An 18313-nucleotide genomic window follows, 5' to 3' on the forward strand; every position below is an offset into this window, starting at 1 on the left:
CAGCATCAGGCCTAGGAAACTGGAGAGAATGATAGGGAATTTCTCTGTACTTAATGTCTCTTCACAGGACACAGGGAGAAAGAACTGAGGGTAGCAGACTGCTGCTCACTCCCATTTCCCTAGAAGACATGTCCCTTTCCTGGCACTTTATCTCCATACATCCTTAGCAGAAATGTCTCTATTTGCTCTCACAACTGCCCTGGTACATTATAGCAATATGACAATCAATTAACTAGTCACTCTATCACAATAAAGAAGCCACCCAACCTTATATGACTCTTTTTAATTGTTTTCTTACATTATACCATTTTGCTAAACTTATTCTGCCATAACTTAGATCCTTCAATTTCTCAAAGTGCTAATAATTTAATTGCTTCCTTCCTGCAGACAAAGTGCCTGAACTATCTTCTCTCTTTCAGAGCACTATAAAAATTAGCTGGCGTGAATACCTAAAAGGAGTATTTTACTCACAAGCCCTTATAGAAAACTGATTTCTCCAGAGTCTCTTTGTTGTGTCTCAGACAGTCACAAACGTGCAAAAAAGCTACCCAGACACTTCCTTGCACACCAGGACTACATTTGTTACAGAAAGTCATTCACACTGAAAGGTGTGGCAAGACCTTATCACCACATTCCAGTATTTAAAGGGTGGCTACAAAGATGATGGGACTCCCTTTTTACAAGGGAATGCATTGTCAAGAAGAGGGGTAATGGGTGCAAGTTTCTCCTGGTGAGATTCCAATTGGACATGGCAGGAAAATTTTTCACAATGAGAACAATCAGCCATTGCAATAATCTCCCCAGGGAAGTGGTGGATTCCCCAACATTGACCACTTTTTAAGATTTGGCTGGATGGGGTGCTAGGCCATCCTGTCTAGAATGTGCTTTTGCTGAGAAAAGTTGGACCAGTTGATAATTTATGATTCTCTTTCAATCTGGTATTCTATGAGTCTGTATAACATCCCTCTTGGAAGTCAGATTACAGTATTTATTTTACTCATTAAAGCTAACTTTAATGCTGCAGTTCAGAAAATAAACCAACCATAGCTGATGCAGACTGCAAGGAATTAATCTGAAACTCGGGACTGGGTTTTCTCAAACCAGTACAATAGATGGAAACAGTTACATCATGGGGGTGGACACAGGAGGGAGAGGATTAGACACAAAACTCAGTTGGCAACTAAGAAAAATAAGGTATAAACCCAAGGAAGAAACATCTCAGACAGTGTGGACTACATTGTTGGAATAAATCTATTGCTAATATTTCATAAGCAAGAATTAGCTCCCCTTGGGTTTGTATGTCATTTCTGAACTCTTCACATACTCTACACTTTTTAGAAAAAAATAATTAAAAATTAAGGCAATTAATAATCCTGAATATTAGTTACTGAGACTGCAAAGAGAAACTCCTGAACCATACACCCACATCTGATAAGTCAGCCTTTGAAAACAAGTGAGACATATTTGTACAACAAGAACATGAGGAACAGAGAATAAAGTATCAAGAAAGCGAGCTACATAATTTGCTATTTGTAACTTCTACTAACTTCTTGTCCACCCTGAATATTTCCCGATATGAATTCAGCAGCTTTCCCAGGAATCCAAGCCTTCTCTCATGTCCTGTTTATAAACTCTACATCCTCCAGGTTACTAATAAACAATATTTTAACTATTTCAATTTTATGAAAACAGAAAGAAGGAAATCATCAAAGACAGTATGAGACAGAAAGAGGTAGGTGGACAGACAAACTGATTTAAAGCATGATTCATCCCCCAAGGCCTTTGTTGTAATCAAGGGATAAATCAGAGACTGGTCTTGCCCATGATCAGAAGCATTAGTTTCACCTTGTGGTACTTATCTCACCATCAAGATCAGCTGTGCCATGATAATGACTGCTCTGTTCTACTACGGCATCTCTTGTACTGTTGCTGAATGCTTCCTTTGCTTTTAATGTGAAGTACGATGTGTTTCCAGCCTAAGATCTTGTAATATAAGTGAAAAGTGTCAAATAATTGGACTAACTTACCAAGACCAGTGGTGTAAAAATATTTTTCTGGTTTTGTGAATGTTATGCTTCTTTTTACTCCTGGATACTGCAACCCAAAAGTAGCCTATTCAGAATGTTTCCTAGAGACAAAAGGAACAATATACCCATTTATATTAATGTCAAACCCCACTAACTGAAACAAACAAACAAAACCCCTCCAAATCTCTTGAAATTTATTCAAAATCGTGAAGTATTCTAAATTATAAATAGGATTAGTAGATGTTAAATGTGATCATGGAACTTTAAAGGATGAATATGAAAAAATAATAGGATGCACGTACATGGCACAGAAGACAGCACCTGGTATGCACAAAAGGTTGCAAAATCACTTCTTTGGTGTGCAAATCGCAGGAATAGATGTATATTTTATGTTATTGTCCCTTAACATTTTTAAGAGTAAAACTGATTTTGGTAGCCAGGGCTTTAATTATGTTCACTCCAGACGCATAAGTGAGATTTTTTCCTGACCTTGTTGAAGCTTAAAGAACTTCCTCAAAAGAGAACTGAGCATACCTGAAGACCTGTTTTAAAATGACTGCAGAGGGCATGAGAACGGGGAGGTCTGGTCGTGTGCCACGGTGGGTGCGAGTCTTAAAGTGCAGGCTCAGCATACTCCTGCCATGCACAGCAGGCAGTTGGAGCGCTCTTGCAGCCTTCATGAATGAACTTCGAGAGGTTTTCTTATGAATGAGAGCTCCGTCCTTGAATGAATACCAGAGTACTGTGATCTCATTGGCCCTGAAGGCTAAAGCTACTCCCACTTTTCGCTGGCTGAGAGCCAAAAAGAGCTGGGATTGGCGGGCATGCCTCAACCCAGAGCTTCATTCACAAATTCAATGAAACAAAGGAGCAGGCGAGCCCAGACCGTAAACTAGGCGACGCACCAATGGGAGCCGCCCCCGGGCCCCCGGCGGCCTGACGGCGCGGGCGGGGCCGCTGCGGGCTCCGCGTGGGCCGCGACCACCGCTGGGACCGGGGGCTGCTGTCCTGGGGTGGCAGGGGCTCGTCCCGCCTCGTATCCCAAGTTCCGGCAGCTGCGGCACGATCGCCGCCCCCGCGGACGGCTGCGGTGCGGGGAGCCGTGCGGATCGCCCTGTCCCCTCGCGACCGCTGCTCTAAGCAGGTGGCAGCCGGCCCGGCCGGCCGCGGACCCCCCCCCCACCGTGCCTTTCCCAGGCGGCCGCCGAGAGCCGCGGCCCCGCGCCCGCGGAGGTACCGCACGGGCCGCGGGATGAAGGGGTACCTGGACCAGCAGGTGCCGTTCACCCTCCCGCAGGTGAGCGGAGGCTCCGCCGGGCGGGGGGCTCTGGGCTGGGAACCGCTGCGCTCAGGGACCCCGCGCTGATCCGCTCCTTCCGCAGCAGCCTCCGGGCCAGGCGGCTCCTGGCGGCGGAGCTCTGCTGGGCGCTAGGAAGAGACCCGGGGACGCGGGCTCGGCGCCGGCGCAGGATTCGGAAGGTGAGGGGAGTTGGGGGGTGGAGGGATGGATGGGGATGGTGAAGGCTTCTGGGCAGGGACCAGGTCCTCCCCCTGCGCCTCTGCCCCCACCTCCTCGTTCCGCCCGGCATCTCCGTCTCTGGAGCATCCTGCTGTCCCTCCCCAGCGCTTCACTGAGGAAACCTCTCACTTCTCATGCAGACCTCTTCCAGGACTTGAGCCAGTTCCAGGAGACTTGGCTGACAGAAGGTAGGCTCCTTTCCCTTGCTCTATTTCGTTTTGTTCTCCTTTTAGTGTTTGCCTTTTGACATTTGTTCCGCTCCTTTGCTTTGTTTGCCTAGCTCCAAACATTAAGCTGTGTTTTTTTTCAGACTTGCCAACCTCTGGCTTGTGTAAATGAAGACGCATGAATCGCGTTATTGTGCTGGGCATTTGCTTATGAATGGAACTTGGCAGTTGGCCCACCTTCCTGGGTACAATTTTGGTTTCAGGCTACTTGTAACTAGTTTAATTTTATGCTAATTTGTCTCTTACCTTTTTTGGCTGCAAGAAAGTTGATGGTTTTTTAAACAAACAATACAACGTTCTTTTAATTCGGGGAACAAAGTGTCTCCCTTAATTTTGCTATTTTTATTTTTAAAGTGAATTCCTTCAAGGGACCTTGCTGGAATTCGTGCACTGTTCAATTTGGTGTCTAAATTGTTTTGCCTTTTGACATCAAGGAAGAGAAAACTTAAAATCCCAGAGAGTCCCACTAATTCCAAATGAAACTAGCTTTAAACAGTATGGTAAATTTGTTCTAATTTCAGTACTACAAATTATCAATTTTCTAGAAAATTCAAAATACAACCTCAAGTACAGACTATTGATAAATATGAAAGTACTTAAGCTGTGATATAGGAACTTAACAAATATTTAACAACAATAATGTAAAAATATGCATGGTATTTTGAGCAGGGTTATTTCCCCTAGTTTTACCACAAGTGAAGGCCAATCCTATGAAACAGTTTGGTTTTTTAAGCCTCCAAAAAAGTATTTGCCAACTAAGCCTATTAAGTGGAGAAGAAAAAAAAAAAAAGTATAAAATGTTTTATGGTCATTTCAAACTGACATGAAATTACATTTATCAGGCAGTATTCAAGAGTGTGAGGATTGTAAGGATGCAAGAGGAATTAATTACCTAGAGGCTGTTCCAGAGTTGAAATATTCACCTAACTTACATCAGCACAGAAAAATCGGTATTAATTGCTGGTCATCTAATTGACCTGTTTATCTGAATGTGCACACATGCTTAGGACTGATTTCTCTTAAATTTAAAAAAAACCTGAGCTGCCAGTAAGATAAGTTTGCTTCAGAATTGAATTCTAGTAGACTTCTAATTTTATGTTTCCCAATGTTTGATAATGTTTTTTGCTCACTAATATAAAGAATTTTCATAGAATCTCTTGCAATATGTTTGTCAGTAGCAGAGTGTAGGAATTTATAAACACATGTCTATATGTTAGCATTTGTTAATGAGAAGAAGGCAACTGAAAACTTAAGAGTACTTTCCTAAATAATGTAGAATAAAAAGAAAGTGAAAGTATGAAATATGGTATTTATTTTCTGCATTTACCATATTTAGTTAAGAAATCTAGCTATTTTATTATCTTATCTACAGTTCTTGGTGTTAATTTTTAAATAAAAGTGTAACAAACCTAAGGAGGAAGTAAACTGTAAATATAAATTCACAAGAAAAAGCCAAATGAAAATACCCATTTTGGATGTTGTGGAAAACTGCCCATGTGAGCTTTACAGCTTTTCTATTGTCTAGTCTTTCATGTAAACCAGAATAAATATTTATTTATTCTGAATTTTCAAAGTGTGCTGTTGACTTGAAAACACAAGAGCCTCACCTGGTCAGTTTGTCTGAAGGATACTTTATGGCTGAAGCTTCTTCACATTGAGATGATAATGCTGTTAACTATTTCTCTACTTGCCACATTAAGCAACATCTTGTTCTAGCAATGCAAGCTGTACCAAGTTAAATGAGGCCTTTGCAGATTTTCAGATATGTTTATTAGAACATCTTTGAAATATTAAAATATCTTAGACCTCGCTGTTTTTCTTGGAGTTGCACTAACAATGCTGTCTACAGGGCAAATGCCTAGAAATAAGATTTACTGCACTGATTTGTGGGGAAAGAGAAGCTGTTTGCTGTCAGGTTCTCTTATGAGACTACACCAGCACTTCCTCTTACATTTCCCATTCATGAAATCACACGTACACGCAAGGCACTATTAACATTTCCATCTTCTGCTACTGGATAATTTTTTTTTTCTTCTGAAACGTTCTCCTGCTGATCTACAAATTGTAGCCTATTGCACTAGTGCCAAGCTATCCACTGCCTCTGGAGCTACTGAAAAGATTGTATACGAAGGCACAGACATTTGCTGTTCTGTTTATCACTTTGGCATAGATTTTCCAAATTTATCAGTTGGTAGTGGTTTTTTATTATGCTAAATGATTAAAAATCCCTGTGTGTTACGCTTCTAATGAAAACTGTGAACCCTGAGCTAAGAAACTTGCTTGCTGTTGTCCTTATTTCCAAGGTAAAGGAGAAAGAAATGTGCAGGCTGTTAAAGGGTAAATCTGCAGGCAGAAGAACTCCATTCATTAATCCCAAAGGGAAACTATCCTTAGTAACTAAAGTGCATCCCAGCAGAAAGCTCAGATCTTTCCTGCATAGATTTATTTCTCCCTTACTGTTGAATATACCATGCAAAGTGCCAAATCTAATTCTCCTCTCTCTCTGTCCCTCCCCTGGCAGCTCAGGTTCCAGACAGTGATGAGCAATTTGTGCCTGACTTTCATTCAGAAAACTGTAAGTAGCATGGTGTGATCACGTATCTCAGGGGAGAAGGGCAGGACACACTCTAAACCAAACAAATAAGTAAATGCAACACAAAGACACTGAGGCTAAAGTACTCATTTTGTAACTGTGACAACAGAAGGTAAAAGTCCTGCTATTACTTCTCCCAAAGCAAAAGAAACTTGCTGTACGTGGAATTATTACAGAACCACAGCATCTTCATGGTAGGAAAAGATTTCTAAGATCACAGAGTCCAACCATCCACCTGGGGTGCGGGGAGAAGGAAAAAACACAAAACCACAGTCACACACCCCACAAAGCCAACAACATACAGCCCCAAAAAACCCACCATGCCCACTAGAGAACACCTTGAAGTGCCACATCTACATGTTCCTTGAATACCTTCAGGGATGCTGACTCCACTACCTCACTGGACAGCCTGTTCCAGTGCCTGACTAGTCTTTCAGTAAAGAAATTATTCCTAATATCCAATCTGAATCTCCCCTGGTACAACTTCAGGCCATTTCCTCTACTCTTGTCATTATTCACTTGGAAAAAGAGGCCAACACCTGCCTCACTACAACTTCCTTTCGGGTTGCTGTAGAGTGCAACGAGGTCTCCCCACAGCCTCCTCTTCTCCAAACTAAACAATCCCAGTTCCCTCAGCTTCTCCTCATAGGACTTGTTCTCTAGACCCTTCACTAGCTTGGTTGTGGGAGCCAGTTGTCCCTGAGAAGGAACAGGAGACAGAAATAATATGAAGCTCTAGTATCTTAATGGATTTATTTATTTCGATTCTGTCAAGGTGCTTGGTTCCCTTTAAGTACCGGTGTGATGTAAAGAATAAATATGGGCTTTTCTGGTTTAAACTGAAACCCAAGGCAGACAAAAGGAGTCAGGTTTTGGTGGTTTTTTCCTCTCTTTCTGAGAAAATTAATTTTGGGGAGGCATGTTTGCAATAGAAAATGGTCTTAAAATCCTGTGCTAAGAGAGATGGCAGTAGCCCTTTCTCCAGCCCTTTTGATAGCTGCTTGCTTTAGCACTTTTGAAGGGACAATTAGTGCTTTAGGTGGGGGATAACTGACTTGAGGATGGCTGGTGCGTATACAGTTCAGGTCAGCTCTGATATAAACTCAGCAAAAACATGAGGTATTAACAGATGAGGATGTTACTTTCCATCCTTGAAACTCTAATCACAGGTCTGAACATCCTAGGCTTTGTAAGCAGCATCATGTCAGCTTGAAAAGGTGGGAGTGGCTGGCAAAGAAGGACTGGAGCTAGCTTACTAAAAGCTTACAGTTTTTACTTGGAGGGCAGATCTTTCCCTTATTTGGAAAATAAGCCTAGACAGCGGTACCTTTCTGGAGCTACTTTTCTTTCTAAGTGTCAGTTATAGCAACTACAGAGCCCAGAAGCAAAGGTAGATGCTTACCATGTCCATCAGCCTGAATAAGCTTTTCTGAGGAACTAGTGAAGGAATTTTTGCTCCCTGCTGGATTTAATTAAGCATAAGGAGTAACAATGCCCACATCCTATTTCCTGGTGCTATAAACTGCAACCCACATTTGTTATTCATAAAATTCTAACGAGCCCAGAACTATTCCTCCACAGACCAGTGCACTGAAAAGGAAAAGAAACCTTTCTACTTTTTGTCTGAACTGTCTGTCACTGGTGTTTTGGATGAGCAGTATGGTTTCAAGATTCCCCTCAATCCCACATTCAGGGATGTTGGACTTCTAGCATAGAAGAGTTGCAACAAAGGGAAACTTGTATTTGGAAATTATACAAAGTAGCTGCTGAGTGCTAGCGTGGCAGCCTCTTGTTTCTCTGTGATGCTACTCAGAGGACACGCTTACCAGGTAGGTAAATGAAAGAGCATTTTGAATTATGCAAATCAAAACTTTGCTTTAATGTGTAATAGAGTATGCGCATGCTTCCCCCTTATGATATAACAGAAGAATGTTTGCCCCAGCCCTGAACAGCTTAGGAAACACCAGCTCCAAATCCTTTTCGAAGTGCTCTGGATTATCACAGAGCATGTTAACACTACCTTAGAATTGCTCTTTTAAGGCTGATATATCATATAAACCTTACTAAATCAAGGGTAGGTCTCAGGAAAGTGCAGTAAACAGTTGTGTATATTATTATTTTGCTTCTGCCAGAACTAGCTGACCAAGGACAAGGTGGTGGCATCTCAACGGACTTTCTACTCGCCGGTAAAAATACCTCTCCATAAACAAGAAAAGCGTCTACTTGATCTTTCATTTCTCTCCCACAGTAGCTTTTCATAGTCCTCCTGCTAAGATCAAAAAGGAGCCTCAAAGTCCCTCATCAGACCACACAGTGTCCTGCAGCCACCAGCAGCCATTCCAGTACCACAATGGCGAGCAGTGCCTTTATGCCAGGTAACACAGCATGCACAGGGGGAGGGATAGGGGCAGTTATGAAATCAAGTGCTACTGCATTATCTAATAATGAAGTACTCTGACAACAATTTGGTCCAGCTGCTGGGTAACGGCAGTGCACATGGGCTGCAGTACAAATTAACCAGCGGGTGTGCTCCTGGCAGCCTGCTCAGGCTGCCATTTATTGCACTGGACAGCTCAGACCTGTGTAGAGTAGATAGGGACTTGCTTCTTTTTTCTGCTCCCTAATGCTCTTCCTCAGCTGTCCTGATGCTGAGAGCAGTTGACATCTGTCATGTGCCTCTCTCTCCCTATTGCTTTCCAAAATATGTTCTGCAAGGAGCTTCCTGAAACCACCACACACTGTCCCAGCTACTTGCCTAAGTTATAGTATGGCTTCTTCAGTTTTCTGCTTGAAGGGTTATAACTGTTATGCATGGGGGCAACTGATAATCAGAAAGGAAGTTTTTGCTGGGAGTTTTCTGGCCTAAATGGCTGCATAGAGGGACAGTGTGTCTGCCTGTGACACATTCTCCGCAGGTGCTGTTACAAGTCCTTCTCGGGGAACGGTAATATTCCAATATCTGTTTGACTGTCCCAGTGCCTATGATCAACCCAGACAAGTTGGAATCAAGTCCCCCAGCCCAAGATCCTCAATACAGTTACCACTCCAACAGTTCCCCAGAGAGGACCGGAGCTTCCTGACCCCTGCGGGGCCACCCCACCCCACATCCAGCTGTGGATACCTCAGTGAAAACAGGTGGGTCACTGACAGGAGCACCCAGATTAAAATGCTCAGTTTCCAGCAATCACAGGATTCCGCCCATCCAAAGTACCCAACACTGCTGCCTAGGGTTTGAAGAATAAACCTACAACCTTGAGCCCATCAGATTCTGTGAATGATGAGTTGTGTAGCTGCCCTTGGAAATACCTTTCATTGGTGTCCCTTCCTTGCCCCAGCTATGCATGCAGCTTCCGCAGCCCTAGTAACAGGCTGAGACCAAGGAGGTTTCTGTCCCTCATCCAGCCCCGCACCAGGGCCAAGATCAGAGGGCCAAGAAAGCAGTCATCCCATGTCCTCTCCCCTCTTCTAGCTCTGCGTATCAGCCCCCTGTGGAGATGTGCCATTCCTTCCCCTCCTCCCAGGGCATGGCCCAGGAAGATCCCATTGCCTACCAGCACCAGATGTCCAAGCCCTGCCTTCAGTACCCTGATCAGGGCTTCAAACAGGAGTACCACGACCCACGGTATGAGCAAGCAAGCCGGGCAGGCAGCAGTCATCAGTACCCAGCAGGAATGATGATCAAGCAGGAGCAGGTGGACTACATGTATGACTCAGGTAGGCAGAACCAGCTCTGACTGCATAAACTGGGCATCTGGAGGGGTGAGGAACCTCCTGGGTGAACATCCATCACTGGAGGGCTTTAGGCTTTGAAACTTTGGGCTACTTCATCTTCAGGAGCATGTATGTTCTGAGAAAATGTCTGTGTAGCACAAAATGCAAACTGTTCTGTCTCTTTACTGCAGCCAAAGGAAGCCTGGCATAGCCACTTTCTGTACTGTGTTCTGAGAAGGACTTTCTGGTAGATAATGGAAAGTTTTAACAAGATAACATGAGCAAGAAGGTGATGTTAAACCCATTCAAACTAGGCACATATTTTTTTCCAAGGGAATAAGTAGCTATCAGGGAGGCTCTCAAAATTAATCATCAGCTCACTCACACCACCAGAAATGGAGAAAAGGGCATTCACTTGACATTACATACAGGGATGTAAAGAGCAATAAGAAAAGCTTTTATAGGTATGTTGGGGATAAAAAGGACAACCAAGGAAAATATAGGCCCTCTCCTGAAGGAAATGGGAGACCTAGCTACACTGGATATTGAGAAGGCTGAGGTTCTCAATGACTTCTTTGCGTCAGTCTTCTCTGGCAAGTGCTCCAGCCTCATCACAAAGGCCACAGCAGGTGAAAGCAGGGACTGGGAGAGTGAAGCACCCCACACTGTTGGAGAAGAACAGGTTTGTGACCATCTGAAAAACCTGAAGGTGCACAAGTCTATGGGACCTGATGGGGTCCATCCACAGGTCCTGAGGAAGATGGTGGATGCAGTTGCTGAGCCTCTGTCCATCATATTTGAGAGGTCATGGTGGTCTGGTGAAGTTCCCCTGATTGAAAAAATGTAACATAGTCCCTTTCAAAAAGTGGAAAAAGGAAGACCTGGATAACTACAGGCCAGTCAGTCTCACCTCTGTGCCGGGCAAGATCATGGAACAGATCCTCCTGGAAAATCTGCTAAGGCACATGATAAATAAGGAGGTGATTGGTGACAGGTGATTGGTTATTCTGCCCCTCTGCTCTGGTGAGACCCCACCTGCAGTACTGTGTACAGCTCTGGAGCCCTCAGCACAGGAAAGACATGAAGCTGTTGGAAAGGGTCCAGAGAAGGACCACAAAGATGATCAAAGGCCTGGAGCAGCTCTGCTATGAAGACAGGCTGCGAGAGTTGGGGCTGTTCAGCCTGGGGAAGAGAAGGCTCTTGGGAGATCTTAGAGCACCTTCCAGTACATGAAGGAGGCCTACAGGAAAGCTGGGGAGGGGCTTTTCTCCAGAGTGGGTAGTGTTAGAACAAGGGGTAATGGTTTTAAATTGAAAGAGGGTAGATTTAGGTTAGACATCAGGAAGACATTCTTCACCATGAGGGTAGGAAGGCACTGGAACAAGTTGCCCAGGGATGCTGTGGAAGCCTCCTTCCTGGAGGTGTTTAAGGCCAGGTTGGATGAGGCTTTGTGCAGCCTGGTCTAGTGGGAAGTGTCCCTGCTCAGAGCAGTGAGGTTGGAACCTGATGAACTTTAAGGTCCCTTCCAACCTTAACCATTCTAGGATTCCCAGTTTCACATGCAGCTTTTGTCTTCAGGGGGATGTGTGAGCTGGTAGGTCATAGAAAGTGAGGCAAGTTTTGAAGAAATTATTCTGAAAACATTCCATAAGTGGCAGCAGGAAAAAAGGAATAAAATATCTTTGAGTTTGTACAGAAAAACTGTCTCAGATCCCTGTGGCAGGAGGGGACCTTCAAGCACTAGCAGAGGAAATCTGTACTCTGGGTACAGGGATTGCACTACACAACCCGGAGCTGCAGCTCACAATACAGACTGGCCCTGGGCCTTTTCCCTGACTGGATGCATAAGAATTTAATTCACAAAATGAAGTTAAATATGCATCTCTCCAAGCCCAGATGGTGGGTGTCAGCTTTCCCTGCTGAGGTCTCTAACCGGCAGCTGACACCCAGTGGAATCTTGCTGCAGCAAGTTGCAGAGAGAGCTGATGCCCCATTTTAGAGCTGACCATGCAAGATAAACCGGCTTTGTTCTGACAAACAGACTTAAAAGTCTGAAATTAAAACAGTCTAAAGATACTTGGGTGGCTAACAAGAAACTGGCCAATTCCAAGGACAGGCATAAGCACCGAGTGGGGACTGGGTCAACTTGGCTAAGTGTAATTGGGCTGCTCTGTCTCTTGCAGTGTCAACCTTCACCTGCTATTTCCCATAGAAACAGGGCGCAGAGAGCAGATAGCAGAGATTTCAGAGGATCATGAGAGAAAAAAGTTTCTAATTCCAAAAATAGCTCTCTAGGTACCAGATTAATCAGATAATACTCTTATTTTTTCACAAGAGATAGTCTGGGTTTTTTTTCAGCAGACCTGACCAAAGACTTTCAACCCAAACACACATTACCTTACTCTAGAAGGAATATTTTCTTGGTATTTTAATGGACATTTTGAATTGCTTTCTTTATCAGAAATACACAAAAATTCCTATGAGGGTATAGAATCCACCACTGTGGCTATGCTGATATTACACTTTCACTGGTTCCTTATGTCCAGACAGGGGAAGAAAATGTGCAAACCCAGAAGAATGCTTTTTATGAGAGTAGTTTACGATTGTAATAATACACAGTCTGTCAGCCCAGAGTGCTCTTCTGCCCTTAACATTAGCAAAATGTCTGCTGAAAGCAAAGGCTATCCACAGGAGTATGAGGGAAATGTAAGGTAAATCTTTCCAAAGCTCCCAGTTACAGCTTCCATTTCAGCTGTGGATGGAAAACAGGTTTGATTCAGAAATCACAAGACACAGAAGATATAAATTGTAGTGCCCAGGCAACAATATATGCTGCACAGAGATCATTAAAAGACTTTCTGCTTGTTTTCAAACTCAGGCTATTTTTTCCTTTATGTTTTCTCAACCGTTTGTGAGAAAGCCTCATCATGATGTGAAAAAGCCAAGGAGAACTAAGACATCTGAAACCACTTTTGTGAGACACTGTCTGCAGTAAACACTCAGATGATGCTGAGCTCCATTAATATCATCATAGTACCCCTGGAAAAATGTCATGCCTTCTCACCCATGAAAACAGTAGCAGAGAGTATAGTTATCTTTAAGATGAGAGGTGTCAAACAAATTTAGCTTATTATCCAGGATTTTGTATTGAGTGGTGTATAGGTGACTTGACTGGCTACCCTGGCTGCTCTGAAGGATGTCATGTGAGAGCACCACAAAAATTCACCAGTGTAATTCATGACTGGAAGCATGATAAAGGTGAAGTTGTGGTGGGACAGCTGAGACGTAAAGAGTTACCAGCCTGCCACTAACCCTTTAGGAGGGCTGAAAGAGGATGTTGGTTAGACAGCTGCACTTATCTATTCACCTCTGGGAGGCATGATCATTCTGCCTCCTGTGCTTTTTAATTAAATAAGTTTGTTAATTATTTTGTAGATTTTCCTGGCTGTCCTTCCATGTACATAAATGTTGAGAGTTATCCAAGCGTTTCCAATACAGAAGATGCATTAGGTAAGGAACTCAGTGACTGTCTTCTTTCCCCTGCATTGCATTGCTGTCTGGTACTACCATCTTTTTGTCTGTGACTGCCTAAGTTGCTTTCTTTTTCAGGCTGCAGCTATGACAAGCAGAGGAGGCCCTTTACTGATGATGTCTGTGTTGTTCCAGAAAAATTTGAAGGTCAGAGAAAGAATGGCTCCAAATTTGGGTGGAATATAGGGTTATCCAAGCATCTTTGCTAGCCACTAGACCACTGCCCATATAGTTCATTACACCCTGATCTTGCAGGTATGTTAGCTGTGGTTCATACCTGGCTTTTGATATTACATTTCTTCAGCTTTTTTTAGCAGCAAACAGGCCTTTCAGCTTAAGTATCTTCATTGAGAGGTTCATCAGAGTTCCTCTAGGAAGGGCTGCTGGTGAATTGGCTGTTCTGTTTTATGTGAACTGAAATATTCCAGGTAACCAGTAGTGAAATGTGATTTTTTGACAACTGTTCTTGCACTGTTACCCTTAGAAATACCTTGTTTGTTCTTCTCAGCAGGAGACATGAAGCAGGAAGCTGGAGGGTATCGGGAAGGACCTCCATACCAAAGACGGGGATCTCTCCAACTCTGGCAATTTCTTGTGGCTTTACTGGATGATCCAACCAATTCCCACTTCATTGCTTGGACTGGTCGAGGGATGGAGTTCAAGCTCATTGAGCCAGAGGAGGTGAAACCATTTAGCTTCTCTACAGGCTCAGGCAGAGCAGCCACTCTTCTGGAGGCTGTAAATTCCCAAGTGGCTTTTCCTCTGCTCTTTGAAGGCTCCTGCCTACTAGTTGTACTTGCTAGACTGCAGCAAGTCAAGGTTCTTAGAGGTCAAAACACTTGGGTGACATAAAAAACAGGTTTAAGAAAGGCTGCTTGTAAGTTTAGTGTCTCAGCAAGTATCAAATTACCCACTGCCTGGGGGTTGGAGTTTTGGACCCTACTGATAGCAGAAGTTTCTATAAAAATCTGGAAGAAACTATGTCCTAGTCAAAATGGATTTTTATACCAAAATGACATTAATTAAGGTGTAATTTGTAATTCTGCCATGTTCCAAAAAACCCAGTGATATCTGACAATATCTGGGACATGTGTCTGTACTATCTGTTCACACCTTGCTCCAATTAGAGCTGCATTTAGCACTGTTCTTGCTATGTATCAACTTTTACAGGCTTTTTCAGTGCAGATGAGTTGTTCTGGTGTGCTGACATATGCTTACAATAGATTTGCTTCATGGACAAAGCTGAAAATCATATAGTAGGAGAAAGAAAGGCACACGGGCCTTCCACAATGGAGGTGTGCACTCATACTTGGGCTCCTGGTAAGCGTGATCTTTAAAGATCAAGTGTAGCATAGGATGAAGCAGTCCTTTAGCATCCTCAAGTTTTCAGAGTACTAGAGAGTCAAGAGAAGTGGTGACAAGAAATGAGCTCTGCAATGGCAAGGACAATGCCTCTCTGTGACAAAGGATGCATCAGTTTGAGTTCTACTCTCCTGGCTGAAAATGTGCTAAATAATTATTGTTTGAGTCTATTATTTAAATGTTGTAAATGTTTGCCTGTGTTGAGGTACCAGTCCTCAAAAGAGAATCATCAGATAATGTTCTTTTGCCCTTGGGTCATGCTCATAGACACTCATGCACTTTGATGTTTTTTTCCCACAGGTAGCCAGGCTGTGGGGTATCCAAAAGAACCGTCCAGCCATGAACTACGACAAACTGAGCCGATCCCTTCGTTACTACTATGAGAAAGGCATCATGCAGAAGGCAAGTTTGCAAAGCAGATGGAGTTTTCATGCCTATAACGATGCTCCTCTTGCACTCCAGTTAGCCAGGAATCTTGAGCTTTCTTTTCCCATAACTTCTGTTTGCTGCAGTTAAATGAGGAAACTGTAAAGGAGCTGAATCTAGGCAATATATGGGAAATAAAACAAAGGGGAATAATGATGAAATTAGTTTTCTTTATATGTCTGCAGCCAGGAGAGCTGAAATTTATGGAGCTGCAAGGACATGTAATCAGTCTAGACTTGCTGTTGGTGAGAGAAAGGCTGCCTGGGGGTTGGTCCTATGTCGTAGGGATGGTCTCTTCCAGATCCAGGGCACTGGAGAGGATAACTTTTGAGTGCAATTATGTCACAGTACAGGTTGGTCAGGGACTGCTGTTGCTACCTGAACAGAGAGTCATCTGACAGCATCCCATTTGCCAGGAGCTGTTCCAAGGGAGACCAGAGCAGTGGAAAAGCAGGGGTGCAGCACAGGGAGAACACTGATATGTCCCAGGGCAATAGCTTAGAGCAGCCAGATGTTTTTGCAAGCCTTCTCCACTGCTGAGGAGCATTGCCTAGTGCTGTGTGCCTGCAGCATTCATCTCATCTTCCTTGCAGGTGGCTGGAGAGCGCTACGTGTACAAGTTTGTGTGTGAGCCTGAAGCCTTGTTCTCTCTGGCCTTCCCTGATAACCAGCGGGCAACTCTGAAGGCAGAGTTTGACCGACAGATCAGTCAGGAAGACACAGTGCCTCTTTCTCATCTGGATGAGAATGCCACTTATCTGCCAGACCTTGGGAGCCTCCCTCCACAGCTTTACAGCAAAGGCTACACATACTAGCATTGCTGGGAGCATGCTGTGCCCCCCTTGCTTGTGTATATAAGGAGATGTCTGGTTAGTATTCTGTCAGTATAAACATTTTTCCCAGTCCAGCCTAGGGTGGCACTAAACTATGAATACCTACTTTGGCCAGGAAAAATGTTCAGGTACACATGAATAATCATCTGGCAGTTGATAGGGCTCTTGTGTGCTTGTGATAAGACCCTCCCATTTGTCAGGATGGGACTCATTCTCAGTTATGTAGACATCTTCCATGGAGCAGAGCTGCAGCTTCAGTGGCATATTGGGCAAGAGCTTGCTCCAGCCAGAACAGATGAGCCTTCCAGAGTCCCCCTCTTTGGCAAGGGAGGAGAAGCTTGTCCTACTGGGCTTTTTTTCAGCTATGAGGATACTACAACACTGCTGATTACTCGATTCCTCCAGTACATGTACTGAACCTCTGTATAACCTGTCCTCAGCATACAATGGCTCTGACTCACATGGACTCACCTCTGCAAGGCCAGTCTTGCCTTCCTCCACAGATGGCTGTGACACCGTAGTCACAGATCATATGCCTTCCCTGTGAACTGCTCTGTGGGAATGGAGAATACATGTGAGGCTCTTGACCATGCCCATCCTGGCCTCAGCTAGAAAATCGCCCGAGGCAAGAACCTGGTGGAGGTGTGTTAAGAAAATGCTTTACAAAGTAACCTAAATCTGAATGTAGACTTAACCTCCACAGATGTTTGTGTTCGAGGAAAATCCTGGTATGTTGGAAAGGTAGGTGTCTTTGCAGGCCAGTGCAGCACATGCAACTTAACCGGACTTTGGTTTTCCACAACAGTGAATGTTTATAGTGGGCACCACATCCTCATTGAGCAGCGCTTCACTTTTTGGTTAGCAGCTCTGACCATGTCCCCAGTTAGACAAGGAGCAGTACAGTGTACCCATACAGAAAAAGCCTCTTTCCTACTGCTTCCAGTTGATGTTCCAGTTGCTGAATACAGAGCATCAGCAATGCTGCCAATGCATAGCCTGTAGAGGAAATTCTGTATATGGATTAAAAGTCTGATTTCCCCTGATGACTCCCCTGCATGGCTAATGCCAACCCTCCCAGCCTTGTCCCTGAGCATGAGGGCCAGGAAAGGCAGCTCTCCCTGCCTGAGGAGAGGCTGTGGTACTCTGTGGTGTTCTGATGATGCCTATGCGCCCTGTGCAGTCCAGAGACTTGGTGTTCTGGCAGTTCCTGGCTCTCCTGCCTTGCACTGCTCCCAGCTGGCAAGCACACTTCCTCTGGTGTCCCAGAAGTGAGAGTAAAGGGGAACCCAAAAGAAACTGCCTTTACTATTTATGAGTGTAAAAATACTACAATTAATAAATTGATCTATGTCTTTGGGCAGTGCACCTTCACTGAGCCCCTGGCCTACTTCCTTGCCCTCTGAACTTGCTCTGCCTATCTCCTTGGCACCAGCTTGCAGCTGCAGCTTTAGGAAGCTGATCCAGAGAGTCTGGGGATGCATGTTTATTTCTGAATCTTGGTGGAGTTCAAGAGATGAACACTTTACTCCCTTCACATCCTCACAATCAGTCATACAGCCAGGACTGAAAGACCACAATGAAATACGTAACCTCTGGCTGCGCTTGGTGTCAAGGGAACACTTCTGCAGTGAACGTTGCCCACACTTCCACACTGACAGTACACTGGCCACTGAGTCAAGCTCCGTGGTTTTAATTAGGTTTTCCCTGAACTTCATCTCTTGAGCAGTGGTACTTCCAGGTTGCTTGCTAGGAAAACAAGTGTTACCATCGACTGAGCAGGGCATGCCAGCCAGGGGCGGCGCCCTGTCCCCAGCAGCAGAGCTGAGTGCCCTGCCAGGTCACAGCCACCCACACAGGCCTCAGCAGAGGCTACAGCAAGGACACAAGGTTCCCTGAGGTGGAGGAGCCCTTTCACACTGCACCTAACCCAACACAGCCAGGGCACCGCCTTTACGCCTTCTAGAGACAAAATGTAGGTGCAGGCTGTACCCTGCTGCAACACTGTGTTTCTAATGAATGAGACTAGTAGCATGCTTTTCTTTGGTATCTCAGTCTGCAGAATTCCCAAGGATCTTACATTTATC

General features: G+C 44.3%; 1 protein-coding gene across 1 annotated transcript; it reads left to right on the plus strand.

Annotated features, from left to right (window-relative positions):
- Positions 1-3279: 3279 nt before the first annotated feature.
- Positions 3280-16480, plus strand: ETV4 (ETS variant transcription factor 4). The gene is given in 12 exon segments (XM_051640534.1): positions 3280-3324; positions 3410-3506; positions 3687-3766; positions 6252-6348; positions 8615-8741; positions 9343-9501; positions 9836-10080; positions 13513-13587; positions 13687-13755; positions 14117-14289; positions 15271-15372; positions 15990-16480. Coding segments are annotated over 12 exon segments (1491 nt in total). The 3' UTR covers positions 16212-16480.
- The last annotated feature ends 1833 nt before the right edge of the window (positions 16481-18313 follow it).

The sequence above is a fragment of the Apus apus genome, chromosome 25 (genome assembly GCF_020740795.1).
Source record: "Apus apus isolate bApuApu2 chromosome 25, bApuApu2.pri.cur, whole genome shotgun sequence".
In the NCBI taxonomy this organism is placed as follows: Eukaryota; Metazoa; Chordata; class Aves; order Apodiformes; family Apodidae; genus Apus; species Apus apus.